The sequence below is a fragment of the Octopus bimaculoides genome, chromosome 15 (assembly GCF_046866305.1).
Source record: "Octopus bimaculoides isolate indiv1 chromosome 15, ASM4686630v1, whole genome shotgun sequence".
Classification (NCBI taxonomy): Eukaryota; Metazoa; Mollusca; class Cephalopoda; order Octopoda; family Octopodidae; genus Octopus; species Octopus bimaculoides.
Window position 1 is genome coordinate 19,680,664 of NC_142942.1, and position 17,500 is coordinate 19,698,163.

At 36.7% G+C, this 17,500-nt stretch overlaps 1 protein-coding gene across 4 annotated transcripts in view; it reads left to right on the top strand.

Moving 5' to 3' along the window:
* The window catches only part of LOC106875248 (uncharacterized), a 537,851-nt gene that overhangs the window by 349,914 nt on the left and 170,437 nt on the right, over nucleotides 1–17,500 (top strand). For 3 of the 4 annotated variants that reach the window (XM_089363498.1, XM_089363495.1, XM_089363497.1), the window contains exon 2: nucleotides 14,780–14,912. In XM_089363498.1, coding sequence (XP_089219624.1) covers nucleotides 14,780–14,912 — 133 coding nt within the window. Of the gene's footprint in view, nucleotides 1–5,822; nucleotides 5,945–14,779; nucleotides 14,913–17,500 lie in introns of those variants that run through there. The other variant, XM_089363496.1, reaches the window with a different exon arrangement.

Below are 17,500 nucleotides of genomic sequence, written 5' to 3' on the forward strand. Positions count from 1 at the left end.
CACTAAAGCATTTCTGTCCCTCAGTGGTTCGTCAGATTGGATAGATAACAACATCCCTTTGCGGAAATAAGGCCCTAGATTTATCCTTTCTTGTCATAAGATAGCTTTAGAATTTCTTAAAAAGCCGGGAGAGCACATTAAATAATGTAGATCAAAGTATATTTAAAAACTAGGTGGTCACGGCTAGAATGTTTTTGATCATAGATCTCACCCGAACTAAACAGCAACAGCAACTTATATGAATTTCAAGCGAAACCAAAGAAAACATGGAAATTTATACTTTTCTATTTTCATTTTCTTTTATTTTTGTTCGTCTTTCTGTGTATAGAATGTTATAAAAAGATTGGTACAGCCGAAAATGAAAGAAAGTATAAGGAATGAGTTGATATTAGCTCGAAAATATATAAGCTTCCATTCAGAAAAATGCCGTGTTTTGACTGGAAGGAATTTACGAAGCAGGAACTCTACCAATATATTATATAAAAACGTTCTTTGCTACAAACGTGTCACGTAATACGGGAAGCTGCTAAAATGTGATGCGGTGAAATTACTTATTTATGAGAATGTTCTCCGCTACATTCGTTGCATGTGCCGCGGGCAGTTTGTAAAATCATTCCATTTTGTTATTTCCATTTCAGTAGAGAGAAAAGGGTGCAACATCAAAATGAAATCCGATGATAAAATCTGTCTAAGTTTAAATAAATGAATGAATATCAAGCGAAGTAAATCGCAATTTAGTGCTACACATCTCATGTCTATGTGCTCAGTGCATATACACAGGTGTTTTAAGCGAGATATACGTGTGTGTGCGTGTGTGCCCGACCACCACCACTTGAGAACCAGGTGTTGGTGTGTTTACATCCCCGTAGATTAGCGGTTCGGCAAAAGTGAACAATAGAACCAGGCTTGATAAAATAAAAGTACTGGGGTCGATACATTTGAATAAAATTCTTCAAGGTGGTGCCCCAGCATGGCCGAAGTCTACTGATTGAAACAAGTAATAGAATAAAAGAATATATATATAATGTGAAGGCGTGTGGCTTAGTGAGTTATGTGTGTGTGTGTGTTAGCATGTACATTTGTATACAGAACACATCATAATTCTGAATACCTGAAACCAGTATAATGTAGATAACTCTACAATTATTTGAAAGCTGCAGCTGTGGAGATTGAGAGGATTCGAAGATATATTAATGTTCTCTGAAGGGAACAGAAAAATAATTCGAAAAAATTATTTATATATATATAGAGAGAGAGGGGGGGACAGAGATAGATAGATAAATCGACTGATTGAGTGATTGAAATTTCCTCGTAATTTCCCGAAAACATATATTTAGTACCTTACAAAGAACTGAGTAGAAAATGTCAAGAAATAACAAATTCTCGTAGTTAATTTCCAAGCTCCAAGACACGAGCAGCCTAGTCTTTGTGTGCGGGCATAGAACAACAATGGTCACGGATTTGGCTCTAATAGATGTTATCGTCGTAGTAGAATCTAACAGAACCTGTAGCTCAGTGATAAGATGTCTTACATATGCAGAAATTTGTGTATATCAATGATTGGAATAATCGATCAATACAACACTGACCTTTCACAAGTATGGGAATCCCCTTTGCGGTTGCGAGATATATAAGAAATAGAAGCCAAACCCTTCCTAAATCACACACTACCGCCTTTATAAAGGAACACCACTATGGACACTCTCGTCCCTGATATGTAAGGATGGAATGGTCTCAGACGGCGTTTTTTAACCATTAGTTAGCTCGATTTAAGTTGCAGTGGATTGGCAGAAAGCCTAGAGTGTCATAAAATTAAAAAGAAAACCTTTGGTATTTTGAATTAGCCCTTCTGAGTTCAAATCTCGCTAACGCCAACTTTGTTTTTATCCATCGGGGATTTGATAAAACGAAGTATCGGTCAAGGATTAAAAGGGTTAATTTAATATTCCTACAACATATTTTACATGTGAAAGAAGCTATAAGCGACAAGAGACCTTCGCTAATCTAGCAATAAACAACGGTAACATCAATACCAGATGTATACGGGGGTGCAGTTCAGTTGACTATATTTCTTTACTCCCATACAAATATTTGGCTTTCCATCAAAGACTAGAAATCGATATATCTATATTTATATATATTTCAAGGTTTACTTCAGATCATCAATAACCTACATTAAAACTGATCGATAATTAAGTTCTTTGATCTCCAGTTACTTGTTCATACACCTTTTTATTTGTTTTTGTTACTGTGTGTATGTGTCTATAAATGAGGGTGTGTATATGTAGGTGTGTATATGTAGGTGTGTGTTTGCGTAAAGTGAGAGAGGATGGAGATACAAATATGTATTCATATATATGCATGCACACACATATATGTACATATATGTAACGTATGTATGTAACAATATATATATATATATATATATATATACACACATACATACATGTGCATGCGTATACACACACACACACACACACACACACACACACACACACACAAATACACGTATATGCATGTGTATGTATTTGTATTGACGTTTTTTTCTTCTTATTTATCATACAGACATTAACTGAATAAGGAACTCTACTCATGAGTGAGAGTAAAAAAAAATTGAAATTTTAGAAAGGTCGCTATGACATCTAAGTTTCAACATGTTCTGTTTTTCAAAATGTAGTGGAAGAAATGCCATATGTTACAGAAATTGTAATATGTGGAGTAGAATTAGGGATGAAACAAAAAAATTGGCACTATGTCAGTTACGACGCTGAACGTTCCAGCTGATCCGATCAATGGAATGGCTTGCTCGTAAAATTAACCTTCAAGTGGCTGAGTTCTCCACAGACACGCGTGCCCTTAATGTAGTTCTGGAGATTCAGCGTGACACAGAATGTGAGAAGGCTGACTCTTTGAATTATAGGCACAACTCATTTTTGATAGCCGAGTGGACTGGAGTGTCTTGCTCAAGGGCACAACGCGCCGCCGGGAGTTGAACTCGTGACCTTCCACCCGTGAACCAAATACGCTAAACACTTAGCTACGCTCCTTCGGTACAATTAGGGATGGAAAACAAATGAAGACCCAGTAGAACTGACGAGAGTGGTGTCATATTCAGGAGATAGCTCTTGAATGGAGAAAGAATCGGATATAATGCCATATCGGGTGGAATTGGGTGGAAGATGTGTGTGAATGAAGTAAGTCTGAAATAAACGAGATTCTCAATTATATTTTGGAAATTCTGAAACAATAGAAATAATATATTTCTAAATCTCTCAAAGAGATTTATGGCTGTAGCAGCACGATAAAGTGATAGTATGTTGTCAACTTAATGTGACAATCCCATGAAAGGGAAGAACACTACCGTTATTTAGCCCTAGGAAACACCGTTTCCTATGGGACTTGACACATTTCCTGTGTCCTTGTTTTCAAAGTGGAAAACAAGGACACAGGAAATGTGTCATGGCCAACTGGAAACGGTGTTTCCTGGGGCTAAATAACAGTAGTGTTCTTCCCTTTTATGGGACTATCACATTAAGGTGACAACATACTATCACTTCATTCTGAAACAAGTTCGTTAAATTTAAAGTTGAAAGTTGTTACATTGAAATGTTTTCTAGAACATTTGGGGGTTTCGAGATGTGAAATCATTTCAAGAGGGAGTCACGAAATGGGTAAACACTTTGACCTTTTCCCCATCCCAGGGGCTTTTAACCCAAAATATTACAGGCTATTATAATGAGTTACATTTTGAGATTCACCCTTAAGATGATTGATTAATAAATCTTATTAGGAAAATTGATTTTTACGAAGTTAGGGTGCAGCTACTTAAACAATATGCTTGTATGTGCACCCGTGCATGTGTGCATATGTGTATGTATGCATGTGCGCGTCTCTGCATATACGTTTACGTGCATGGGTGTCTGTGTGTACGTCTGTGTATGTGTACGAGCATAGGTGTGTGTGTGTGTATGTATCCGCCTGTGCGTATTTGTGTATATATGTGTATGTGCTTCTGCAGGTACATGTATGTGTGTATGTGCACCTGTGCATGTGTAATTATATAGAACTTTATATGCGTCTGTGCATACGTATGTGTGCGTCTGCGCATGCGTGTACGTGAGTGGGTATGCATCTGTGCGTATGTGTGTGTGCGCGTCCGTGCTTGTGTGTGTACGTGTCTGCGTATTTGTGTGGATGTGTGTGCCAGTACGTGTATACGTGTGTGCGTCAGTGCGTGTGTTTGTACTTGCATATGTATGTGCATAATATTTGTGTATGTGTGTCTTTGTGTCATTGAGTGTATGCGTGCACGTGCATCTGTGCATGTGTGTGAAAGTGGATATGTGCGTCTGTATACGTGTATGCATTTGTACATGTACGCATCTATGCGCGTGTTGCATCTGTGCATTTGCATGTGTGTGTGTGTGTGTGTGTGTGTGTGTGTGTGTGTGTGTGTGTGTGTGTGTGTGTGTGTGCATTTACGTGTTTGAATACACGACTGTGTTCTCGATTCATCTTTTCTGACAAGGTCTGTCATCTTTTCGTATGAATTCCTTACAGTGCGTTTGTAGTCGTAAACTGTGTGCGCAGAGTTTATACATTATAAATATCAAAACAGAAATATTCCTCCTTACATTTCGAGAAGCAAGCACGGAATAATTATGCGTGGGATACATCGTCGGTAAGGTCACAAGGTGCGACGAACGGTTTTTGAGAAACCAATCAATTAATAAATTGGCTAATTGATAAGGAAGAAGCGAAGCAGAAAGACCCACCCAAAAGAACAACAGGGTATCTCTTTCAAGATACCGTTCCACATCAATAAATCTGCGAAAGTATTGCACAAGTACAATAATTATATAAACATACATCGTCTGCCGTTTCAGTCATTGAACTGCGGCCATGCTGGGGCAGTGCTTTGAAGGGTTTGGTCGAACGAATCAACCCCAGTATTTATTCGCTTAAGCCTAGTACTTATTGTATCGAACTGTTTGGCGAACTGCTAAGTTACGGGGAGTAAAGAAACCGACACAGGTTGTCAAGAAGTGGAGGAGGATAAAAACACACACACACACACACACACACACACATATATATATATATATATATATATATATATATACATGCATACCTACATACATAAACGCGATGAGCTTCTTTCAGTTTCTGTCACTCTACAAAATCCACTCACAAGATTTTGGCTGGCCTAGGGATTATAATAAAAGACAGTTGCCCAAAGTGTCACCCAGTGACACTGAACCCAAGTCCACATGGTTGGTAAGCAAGCTTCTAAATCACACACAGCCACCTCTACGCCAATAAAAAAAAAAAGATTGTGTTCCCGTGTCAGGTATCGAACTCAGGCCGCCTGTCACTCACCAGACACGCTCACATATATATATATATATATATATATATATATATAGAGAGAGAGAGAGAGAGAGAGAGAGAGAAAGAGATGGGAAAAGTAAGAAGAAAAAAGCGAAAATGCACATTAGATATAAAAAAATAAATACAACTCTTCAGGAAGAATAAATCCGCTACCCAAAATACAGACAGTTACTGGTCAGTGAACACACAGAAAAGTGTGCTCGGAACCTTTATCCCAACTTTCAAAGTTTCCCTTTATACCAATGTTCACAGAATACCTCATTTCAGCAAAGAAAGAATAAAGAAGCAACTTTCATCAATAAATATAATCTGCAACTCAACATGAACACATAACATAATACAGAACACTGCTAACCTAACCATTAATACCAGTAATTCCCATACATTCCATACACCATTCATATTACAGTATTACATCTACACTAATTGCACCAATCCCAGAACTACTTACCTATCTTGCATATAATCTTTTTTTACTCTGGGACTAGTAGACCTGACACCGTTTGGTAATCGGTGTACATTCAAAGCCAGTGAACAGCAACTGGCAATACAGGTATAGTCTGAATCCCTTTAACAATTCAAAATAATGAATTTAATTCCTCTTAATTCTATCTCAGTTCATGTAATTGTATATATTTATCGTTACTTTTCATAAATAAGCCTATATTTATTTTTTTTATATATCCAATGTGCATTTTCACTTTTTTCTTCTTACTTCCCCCATATATCTACCACATATAGTTTATTTTCTCTTTCAAACCTATCATATATATATGTAGGGTGTTCGAAAAGTCTCTCCCCGTTGAATTTAATTTTAGAAGAGTCAACTTATGCAACACTTTCAACACTTTATGCAACACTTTCAACACTGCGTATAAAGTTTTTTAAAGTCTTGTAAAGTCTAATATATTCCTTTGTAGTCTTATACCATCTTATAAATATTTATTTTGCAATAAAAATACTTACTGCGGAGAGACTTTTTGAACACCCGATATTATATATATATATATATATATATACATAGGTACGTACGTACGTACGTACGTCTGTATAAAAGGGCCGATATTGTTATTCCTATGGAGTATCTAGTTATAAATTTTCCAATATTATTATCGCTATCAGCCGGTTCTATGAAAGTCATCATCAAACTCTTTTGTCATCATTTTCTTTTATCACCATATTCTCCCTCAAATATATATATATATATATATATATATATATATATATATATATATACTCTTTATCGTCGTGCTTTTATCAAGCATGGTGCATAATAGGCAAGCTAATGTTTTTGGCTAAAATCCAATTCGGTAATCAACTTTTGTTGGAATAAAATCTGACTTCCCCCCCCCCTCACCAAAGTTTGAACATAATAGCCAAATTTGTCTCGGCTTTGGCACCCCCAAAGAGCAGCACTCATACGTTTACCTTTGAACATTTTGAGTAAAAAAAAAAAATGTCAATAATAAAATACGTCTGATTGTTTCTCCTCCCCGCTCTCCTCTCTGATATTGTATCGAATTGGCTGAACGGTTCGAATATTTATTGGTTTACCAGTTCATAGGTTTTGACATCGATTTCAATAATGGTATTGCAATATATTTTAGTTGACTATTTTCGGTGACAATTGATTCGTTGCTTCTTATTGTATTTATTGTTGTATTATTTTCGTGAGAAGCGGAAGGGCTTCTTTCGTGACCTTTTGCGATGTCGCAAATTCTGCCAGACGAAGGGAAACCATTACTTGAGAACTACAGTTGTTGTTGCCGTTGTTGTTGGTGGTGTTATTGTTGTATTGATTGCATCTGTGATTGTTCTTCATATTGTTGTTGCTGTTACCACTTGTTGCTGCTGTTACTCATTTTGTTGTTGTAATTTAGTGATGGACATGGTGTTCCTCTTGTCGCTGCTATTGTTCTTGGTAAGGCGCATGGCTTTGGCTGACGATCGTAAAGTCATGAGTTCGATTCCCGATGGCACGTTCTGTCCTTGGAAAAGACATTTTATTTCATGTTGCTCCAGTCCACTCAACTGAGAAAAATGATTTGTACCTGTAATTCAAAGGTGGGGGGAGTATTATCCCATTCTGTGTCACACTGAATCTCTGTAAGAACCATGTTAAAAGATACGCATGTCTATAGAGTACTCAGCCACTTGCATGTTAATTTCGCAAGCAGGTTGTTTCATTGACCGGGTCAACTGAAACCCTTGTCGTCGTCGTAACCGACGGAGTACCAATCATTGTTCTGCCTGTTATTGTTGCAATAACAACTGTGTTTGTTCTTCACACTGTTGTTGTTGTTGTCATTGCCACGTGTTGCTATTGTTTTAACTGATGGTGGTGGTGGTGGTGGTGATCGTCGTCTCGTAGTTGCAGTTTGTGACGTTTTTGTTGTTGTTGCCGTTTAGCCTCTGGTCACCATCGATCGAGCATACCTATGTTCAAAGGCTTCTATTGATGACCATCCGTGGCAGGGGTTATGGTGGTGCTGCTTGTGATGGTGCTGTGGGTGGTGGGGTGGGGTGGGGTGGGTGGTGATGGTGGGTGGTGGGGCGGGGGTAGGGAGTAATAATGGTAGCAGAGCCAGTGACAGTATAGTGGGCTTGTTGCTGATGATGATGATAATGATGAAACTGATGTTAACAGTAATGATGGTGGCGGTGGTGGTGGCGGCGATGGTAGCAGGGATATCGATATTGCAGCGGTGATGATGGTGGTGGTGGTAGTGTGGCTGCTACTGATGATAATGATGATGATGATGATGATGGTGGCGACGATGGTGATGATCATAATGGTGATGATGATGACGATGATGATGACTGTGGCGATTTAAATATAATTTGATTAAATAATACACAATAAATTCTACTTTAAGCTTTAATGGTTGTACGGGGGGGGGAGGTGCTGGCGGGGACGGCGGCGGCTGACGGCAGAACATTAATGGGAGGGGGCGGGAAGTGAGTGGTGGTGGGGACGCTTCAGTGGATCATTAATGGCAAGGGTGGAGTGTGGCGGGTGGCGGGGGAGACACAGGAGATCATAAATGGTAATGGGAGGAGGGAGGGATCTCTACATTCATTCTCGTTCTTAATTACTTTCTATTTGAGATTTGCAATCCTGCCTAAACACACACACACACACACTGCGCACACACACACACACACGCACACATATTTACTTACACGTAATCTTTGATACACACATACACGCATATACACCAGGTACACATGTACCTGGTGTATGTATGTATATATATATATATATATATATATATATATATATATATATAAGCATGGAAGTATGTACACATATATATGCATACATATACACATGCTTACAAACATATACGTAAATGCATATATATATTTATATGTGTGTGTGCATATATATAAAGTTATATATGAATTTATACATGCCTATTCCAATATAGCTATATAACTGATATTTTTGTATATCAATTTATAGACACAGTTCATACTTGCATGTATATATATATATATATATATATACAAGCATGCATACATAGGCATATATACTTGTAAGCATGTATACATAAATGTATAGACTTATATATATATATATATATATATATATATATATATATATATACATATACACATATATATATGCATGCATAGAGGCATGAGTGTATATGTATGCATACATGGGTAGACATACATATGCAACTGTACTCATATATGCATACATAGCTACATGCATGCATAAATATGCATATATCAACGTAACATGCGTATATATATGCACAACTAGCTGCATACATGTATACATAGAATGTACCTCTGTAAACACAACCACATATCATACACATGTACACACACATGCTGATGCGTGTACACATGCACACGCACATACAAACCGCATACTCTTGCACATACACACGCATACTCAGGCACTTACGCACGTATGGACATACACATACGCACTTATACACACATACGCACGCGCTTACACACACTTTTGTTGTCACGTGTGTGCGTGTATGTGTGTGTATGTGAATGTATCTACGTATAGATGTGTATATGGGTATATGTACACACACACACACATATTCTATTACTACACACACACGCACGCACACACATACATACACACACAAGCACACACAAGACACACTTTTGTAAGCTCACATCTATATATACACATATCCATACACACTCGTTCTCGTTATATCCCTCACCAACTACCATCACTAATCCTTCTACTAATATATAATTGATGATAAAATGATAATCCTTAATCCCTAAACTCATCCCCACCCCTTTTATTCTAATCCAGATCCTTCCATTATGTCTGCTCAAACACTCTGTAATGGATTCTACATCACATCATGTGACATACTCTTCTTTTTATTGTTACTGTTCCGGCGGTGGTGGTGGTGGTGGTGGTGGTTGTGGTGATGTGGTGCTGGTTGCAGTGGTAGTAGTAAAAGGTACGCGTAGTTGGTGGTGGTGGTAGGGTACACGTACTTGTATCGTTGTGGTGATCGTCGTAGTATCGTGATGACGTTGTATTGGCGGTGGTAATGTTGATGGTAGTACCACTGAGGAACGTAATGGTAGGCGGTGGTAGTAAGGGTGGTATTAGTGTTGATGCTGGCGTTATGGCGGTAGTCATATTGAGTGGTTTCAGTGGTGGCGTATGTGTAGGTGGTGGTGGTAGTACTGATGAGATTAGTCGAAATGATGGTAACGGTGGTGGTGGTGGTAGTAGTAGTTTTGGTAGAGTGGTGTGAGTGGTGAAGATGAGTGATAGTTCTGGAGGTAGTGGTGGTGGTGATGATGGTTGAAGTGATGATGGAGCTTGTGGTAACTATTGCAGTATTGGTAGTAGTGTTCTTAGTGGTGTTGGTATATAGATTGCAGTTGAAGTGATAGTGATGATGCTATCGGATGCGGTGGTGATGGTAGTGGTGGTGGAGATTGTAATGTTCGTAAAGGAAGCGGAAGTGTCGTTGATTTGTGGTGGCGGCGGTCTTGGTCTTACAGATGGTTATGGTGGTAGTGATCCAACGGCTGTAGCAACACCTGTTTTGGTAGTTATTGTTTATGAAGTTGACCAAAACAACCAATCAAATAACACATCCGATACTTGTCCTCCCCACCAGTAAAATGTACCTTCGAGATGACCCCCTCCACACCCCCTCCACCGCCGCCGCCATTATACAGACGGACAGTGGATTTCCATCGCTATTATTTATGATGAAGTTTAGACGGTCAGCAGACGGAATCGTTTGCACGGCGGACAAAATGTTTAGCGACATTTCGTCCGTCTGTACACTCTGTGTTCAAATATCCTATAATTTATATTTATTTATTATATATATTTCTGTATGATTTGTTATATATAATCGTGGCATATGAAATTTTTATTGTTGTGTTTTATATTATACACACACACACATATATATGTATATATTCATATATGATTTGTTATTATATTGTTTCATATATATATATATATATATATATATATATATAGGCACAGACGTGGTTGTGTGGTAAGAAGCGCCTGCTTCCCAACTATATGGTCCCGGGTTCTGTTCCACTGCGTGGCACCATGCGCAAGTGTCTTCTATTATAGCCTCGCACCAACCAAATTTGGTAGATGAAAAGTGAAAGTAGCCAGTTGTGTGCGTGTGTTTGTGCCCCCACCTACCAACGCTTGACAACCTGTGTCCAGAAAATCTGAAAATCCAGAAATCCGGGTCACCTGTATATATATATATATATACAGGTACCGAACCTCTTATCTGGCGACCTTGAGACCAGAGGTGGTCCGGATTTCTGGATTTTCCGATTTTCTGGACACAGGTTGTCAAGCGTTGGTGGGTTTTAAATTTTGGCACAAGGCCAGTAATTTCGGGGATGGGGATAAGTCGACCCCAGTACTCAAATGATATTTATTTTTATCGACTTCGAAAGGGTGACAGGCAAAGTCGACCCCGGTGGCATTTGAACTCAGAACATAAAGGCAAACGAAGCACCGTTAAGCATTTTGCCCTGCGCGGTAACGATTTTGCCAGCTCACCGCCTTCATAAAGACGGACGCAACGCCTCTAAGTATTTGGTCCAGCGTGTTAACTGTTCTGCGCTTGCTCATCACCACCTTATACATATATATATATACATATATATTACATATATTAATATGCTATGATGTGATATGAGATTATATATAATTGTGCTGTATGTATTCAACAAATATTAGGATTCCGTTCTTAAATCGCGTCCCTTTATGCTTTGCTTTGTTTATCCATTCTCGAAAGTAAACCCAATCTCTGCCAAAAGAGTTCACTGCACTATATATTGAATTTAATGTATGCATTTAAGAGAGCAATTATATCTGCTGCACTTCCTGTAAATAGCTGTCCAACTTTTCTGTTCTTCCTCCTCTCTTCCACCACGTTAGAATACAAGTAAATTGATAGGAAGTGATGGTGGTGATGGTGGTGCGAGGATTGAGAGGGAAAAATAAGATGGAAGAAAAGGAACAGAAGAGTAAAGATACACACAACATTCGACTGTCATACAAATTCATACTTTTTTGGATCTTTTATCAAGATAATTGCTGTATTTACATAAATTAAATTTGAGTAAACAGAAAAATAAGAGAAAAATAACAGAAAAAAAAAATATATATATATATATATGTGAAGAGACAATAAAAAATAAAAACGCAATCCGCACCCCTCCCCGAGCTCTACCCACCCCACCCCTCCCCGAGCTCTACCCACCCCACCTGCCTTTCAGCCGCCACATGATGAAATAATAGCGCAATGAAATTAATTTTAAATGCATTATTCATTTATTTAATATCTCTTCATTACATTTGCTGACATTTCACAGATTCTAATTTCATAAAAATGATGTAAGGAAGACATTATTTAAAACAACAACACCAATAACAACAATAACCGAACCATTATGTTTCTACTTGTTGGGTTTGTTGTTCCATTGTAACGAATAAACAACTAATTGTGATTTTCCTGTTTATTCTACACCAATATTATAATATTACATTGGATGTGAATACTCGGAGTATTGATCCAAAGAGAGCGACAGTCTATATATATATATTGGCTCCTGATCTGCTAAACCACATTCAAATCTTTAGTAAAGAATGAAGAAGATATTCATCATTATCTGGTCGAGCTGGCTCTAATACTTTTAAGCCGCACACGCCTTCCTAACAGTCTTGCATTATAGTTTAGGAAGGTCTTCGGGGAGGCGTCCTGTGTCTCTGGTGAGTTGGTCAACGTAAGTGGTGTTCGGACGACCTGCCCGAATATGGCCATGCTTTAGTGTCCATAGCTGTAAGTCACATGGCAGCACTTGTTTATCTCGCACAAGCGTCTTTCCCTTAAGATGGTGGGAACAGGCAGGAGATCTCCTTACAGCTGTTTCTTGGTGGGATGACTTCTCCAAGATATGTTAAAGACTGCTCTTAACATTTGGGTGTAAGTTCCATCTAGCTTGAATCCCAGTTTTTCTTGGTAAGCGTCAAGGCTGTTGCTCCTCTATATAAAAGGACTGGCTCTGATGTTGCATGAAATAAATTCAAACAACGTCCAGTTTGTTTTGGTCTCCTGGAGGATGTCTAGTTTCTTTTTGAAGACATCTACTTCCTTCCACCTTGTGCAAATTTCTTAATTTTTGTGGTAGGCCATTGAAGGGCTGTGGGCCTTTGAACCCTATACTATTGCAGTATCTGGTTCTGAAATTAGATGGAGTGGATGGTACCTTTGGTACAATACAATGGCGGCCAGTTTTGGCATTTGTATAACACTCAATGCCAAAGTTAGGTACTAGCCTTTCTAGGATTTTCCATTTGTATATTATCGCATATCTCTCGCACCTTCACTCCAGGAAGTAAAGCTGTAGTCTTCTCAGCCTATCCCTTTAGCTCATCCGCTGCGCTGTTTCAATCTTTACTATAATATATAGATTCAGTAACTTGCTAGTCACCTTATAACTACCTTATTAATACTATTAATAACGGCAATAATTCTTCTTTATTTATTTATAGATAGATAGATAGATAGATAGATAGATACGGCGGGCTTCTTTCAGTTTCCGTCTACCAAATCCACTCACAAGGTTTTGGCCGGCCCGAGGCTATTGTCACCAAAGTGCCACACAATTGAATTGAACCCGTAACAACATGCTTGAGAAGCAAACTTCCTACTACGCAACCACGTCAGTGTCAGTAACATACATGTCTCGATATTGGCATGTTTATGACCATGTATTTCATGAAATAAGTAGAGATTCTGTCAGTCCAATTTTCTCACTTTGCATTTCTTTTTACACTGGACTCAAACTAAAGATCACAAGAGTTAACAGCTGAGCGAAGCTTCATGTGCCACTAAATTAATAAATAACCATTCCAATATGTACTCAGATATTCTCTGGGTCTCTTTTACTCATTACACACTTCAATACTTCACTTCCGCCCACTTGTCTTTCATTTCTCTTTTACTTGACATTATACCGCTTATTCTCATTCTCTTCTATTATACTTCTTTCTTTGTTCTTTATATACGCATACGCATTACTGTGTGTATAAACATATATATATATATATATGTGTGTGTGTGTATACATGCATGTTTTTTGCTTATGGACATATATATATATATACATGTACGTATATATATATATTTATGTATATGTATCTATATATATATATACATATATGTATATATGTATCTATGTATATATATATATATATATATATATATATATATATACACGTATCTACATATATGTAGACATATGCATGTAAATATATATATATCCATATGTATCGGTATATATATATATGTGTGTGTGTATGTATAATCACCGCATAAACACGCAAACTTTGTGCCGTCGGGTACTTTCGTGGGGTGGGGTAGGGTTGGACGGTTTTCTTTTTCGATTCTCTCATTCGAATTTCTCTTTGATGCCTCAATATTTGATGAAGTTATTGTTTGGAATTGTATCACGCATAGGAAACAACCTCAAAAGAAATCTTTGAGTGACTTTCTCAATGAAAGGTTATTTTTATAAATGATCTTTCTTTTTTTCTTTCTTTTTCTCTTGTTTAAGGTTTTAAGGTACTTTTTTTCTCTTGAAGAATTAGCAGAAAAAAAGGAAAACCTGAAGCATATATATTAAATATGACGGTTAACTTTTCTGTTGTTCTTCTCTTTCTGTGTTTTCTCTCGCTTTTTGAATTTTTCGTTGTTTGTTTATTTTATTTATTTATTTCATGAATTGGCAGCAAAAAAAAAGAATGGTAAATATGTAACTGAAATGAATACGAAATTTTTCTTTCAAAAAACTTCTGCTTTCTAAAATCTTGCTTTCTATTTGTTTTTCATAGGGATTCTTCGCACGAGTCTTGCCTGCAATCAAATGAGACTTTTTAACTGTATGCAACCTGTTAAAAAGTTTGGAGATATGACACGTGGATTGTCCGGAGTTTTTAATCCGGAACAAATAAAAAGCTTCTGTTCGTAAGTAAACATTCATCCAAAAAATAATATATTATTTTATATTTTGTTGCCATTTTATTTAACTCAACAAGAAAAAAATATATATAATTACATAAATATATTTAGAAAACGTTATAATATATATATATATATATATATATTTTTTTTTTTGCTAACATAGCTGCAATATGGACTATATTTCTTTTTTCAATTCTTTCTCTGTCTACAGTTATTTTTAATGACAATAAAACTAATTATCTAAAAAGAAAAGGGACTGACTTTAACATTTTAAAACTCCATTGAAATTAATTAAAAATACAACACAAACCATCCTAACTCCCTCCAGTACTTCTAAACAACATCTTTCGGTCTTGGTCGAGCTTTTTACACTAAATTATAATTATTATTTTACTATAATTTAAATTGCATTATTTCATTTTTTGGCAATTTTTTTTATCTCTTGTTTCTAGAATTTTGTTGTTGTTGTTGTTAGTAATAGTATTTCTTTGTTTCGATATTATTGTGGTTGCACTCGTGTAGTATGTGATTTTTTTGTTAATTTTGTAGTTTTTAACTATTTTATTTCTACATTCTGGTATGTAAATCTTCATATTCGCCGCCCCGACAACCACCTTAGCTACCACCACATACATCCTATTAAACAATTAATTATTGTTAATAATGTGTTTTTTATAGAAAAAACGTAAAAAACCCAAACTCAAATTTATGGATAATGGAAATGTTTCAGAACTTAAGATTTTCAGTTTATTTTGTTAAATATTTTGTGTGCGATTTTTACGTTTATTTATTTATTTACATTATTCTTATTTATTATTGTTTTATTGTTGTCTGTTTGCCATATTCTTTGCCTTCTTGTATTCCTTATTTATTTGGCTTCAATTTCAAGAGGTTCTGCATGAAACGCTTTATCAATTAGACCAAACAATCTAACACAGAATTTAGTAACGCTGCCAAAAATTCATGTATTTGTATGTGTATGTATGTATGTATGTATGTACGTATAAGTAATATATAATTAATATAGATATAATTTCCCATTTAATTAATTCTTTAAGCAGTCTATCATGTTTGTGATATTAATGGTGACGGTTCTCGCATTTCTTTCACTAATGGAATTTTTATTATTATTATTATTATTATTATTATTATTGTTATTATTATTATTAAAGTGGAGAGCTTGCAGAATCGTTAGCACACCGAGCAAAATGTTTAACGGCATTTCGTCCGTCTTTACGTTCTGAGTTCAAATTCTCCCGAGGTCGACTTTGCCCTTCATCCTTTCGGGGTCGATAAATTAAGTACCAGTGATACACTGGGGTCAGTGTAATCGACTAGTCTCCTTCTCAAAATTTCAAGCTTTGTATTTTCGGTAGAAAGGATTACTATTATTATTATTATTAGTTCAGTTCCACTGCGTAGCATCGTGTGCAAGTATCCTCCATAGCCAGAATCTTGTGAGCAAGTATCTTCTATAGCCAAAATCTTGTGAGTAAATTTGGTAGATGGAAACTGAAAGAAGCCCGTCGTGTGTATATCTGTGTGTGCGCGCGCGTGTGCGTATGCTTGAGTGGTCTATATGTGTGTGCCCTTGTGTCTATGCTTGTCGCCCCCACCTCACAGCTTGAGAATCGGTGTTGGCCTGCTTACGTCCCCGTAAATTAGCAGTTCGGCAAAAGAAGCCGATGGAATAAGTCCCAGACTTAAAACAAAAGAAAGCCCTGGCATCGATTTGTTTCGACCAAAATTCGTGTATGTATGTATGTATGTATATTTGTATATAAGCACGTGTGTATATTTGTTTATAGGTATGTATGTTTTGGTGTGTATATCTGTATGTTTAAGTGTGTATGTACACGTATGTTCAGTTCTATATTATTTAAGTTTAAAACGGCCAGTTGTAAGTCTCAGTGATATGAGTCAATGATCGTATCGATAAAACCAAGAATGAACTTTCTAACTGTTCACTGATGAAATTCTTGAAAAAACAAAAGACCAAGTTAATCCTTAAAACGAAAGCAGTTACTGAGTAGAAGCTAAATATTTACTAGTTTGTAATACGAAAGGCACAACAGTTTTCTCTGTACAAATTTAATTTCATAGGTTCGTCCCTAAAAAGTATCCCGACCCCAGATTAGATATTACATCATTGGTTTGCTTACCTAAGGAATATTTTGTTTGAGTGTAACGGTGTGCGACAAAAGAGAAAAGTTAAAATTATGTGAGGAAGAAGAAAGACTGAGATTGAAGACGTGTAAGAGAGAGAGAGGTGGAGGACGAACTCCTCCCCCTACAGCTCATCCATCTGCCCCACCCCCATACGATATTTGTGCCCGGGTGTCAATGCAAGATATCATTATCGATAAAGTGGTGTCTTACTGACTCTTCTCGGGGTTATTATGAAAATAACCAATCAATCGATATATTGGTTTATCATATGGAATTAAAATAGATATCGAACATGTTTTAAATAGCAAAAATGTCAGAAAAATAGATTATAAAATTGCTAATATTGAAAATTAGATGTAAATCAATTCCCCAAGAGATTGCTTACAGAAAAAATAAATAAATAAATATAATTTTAAAAATTA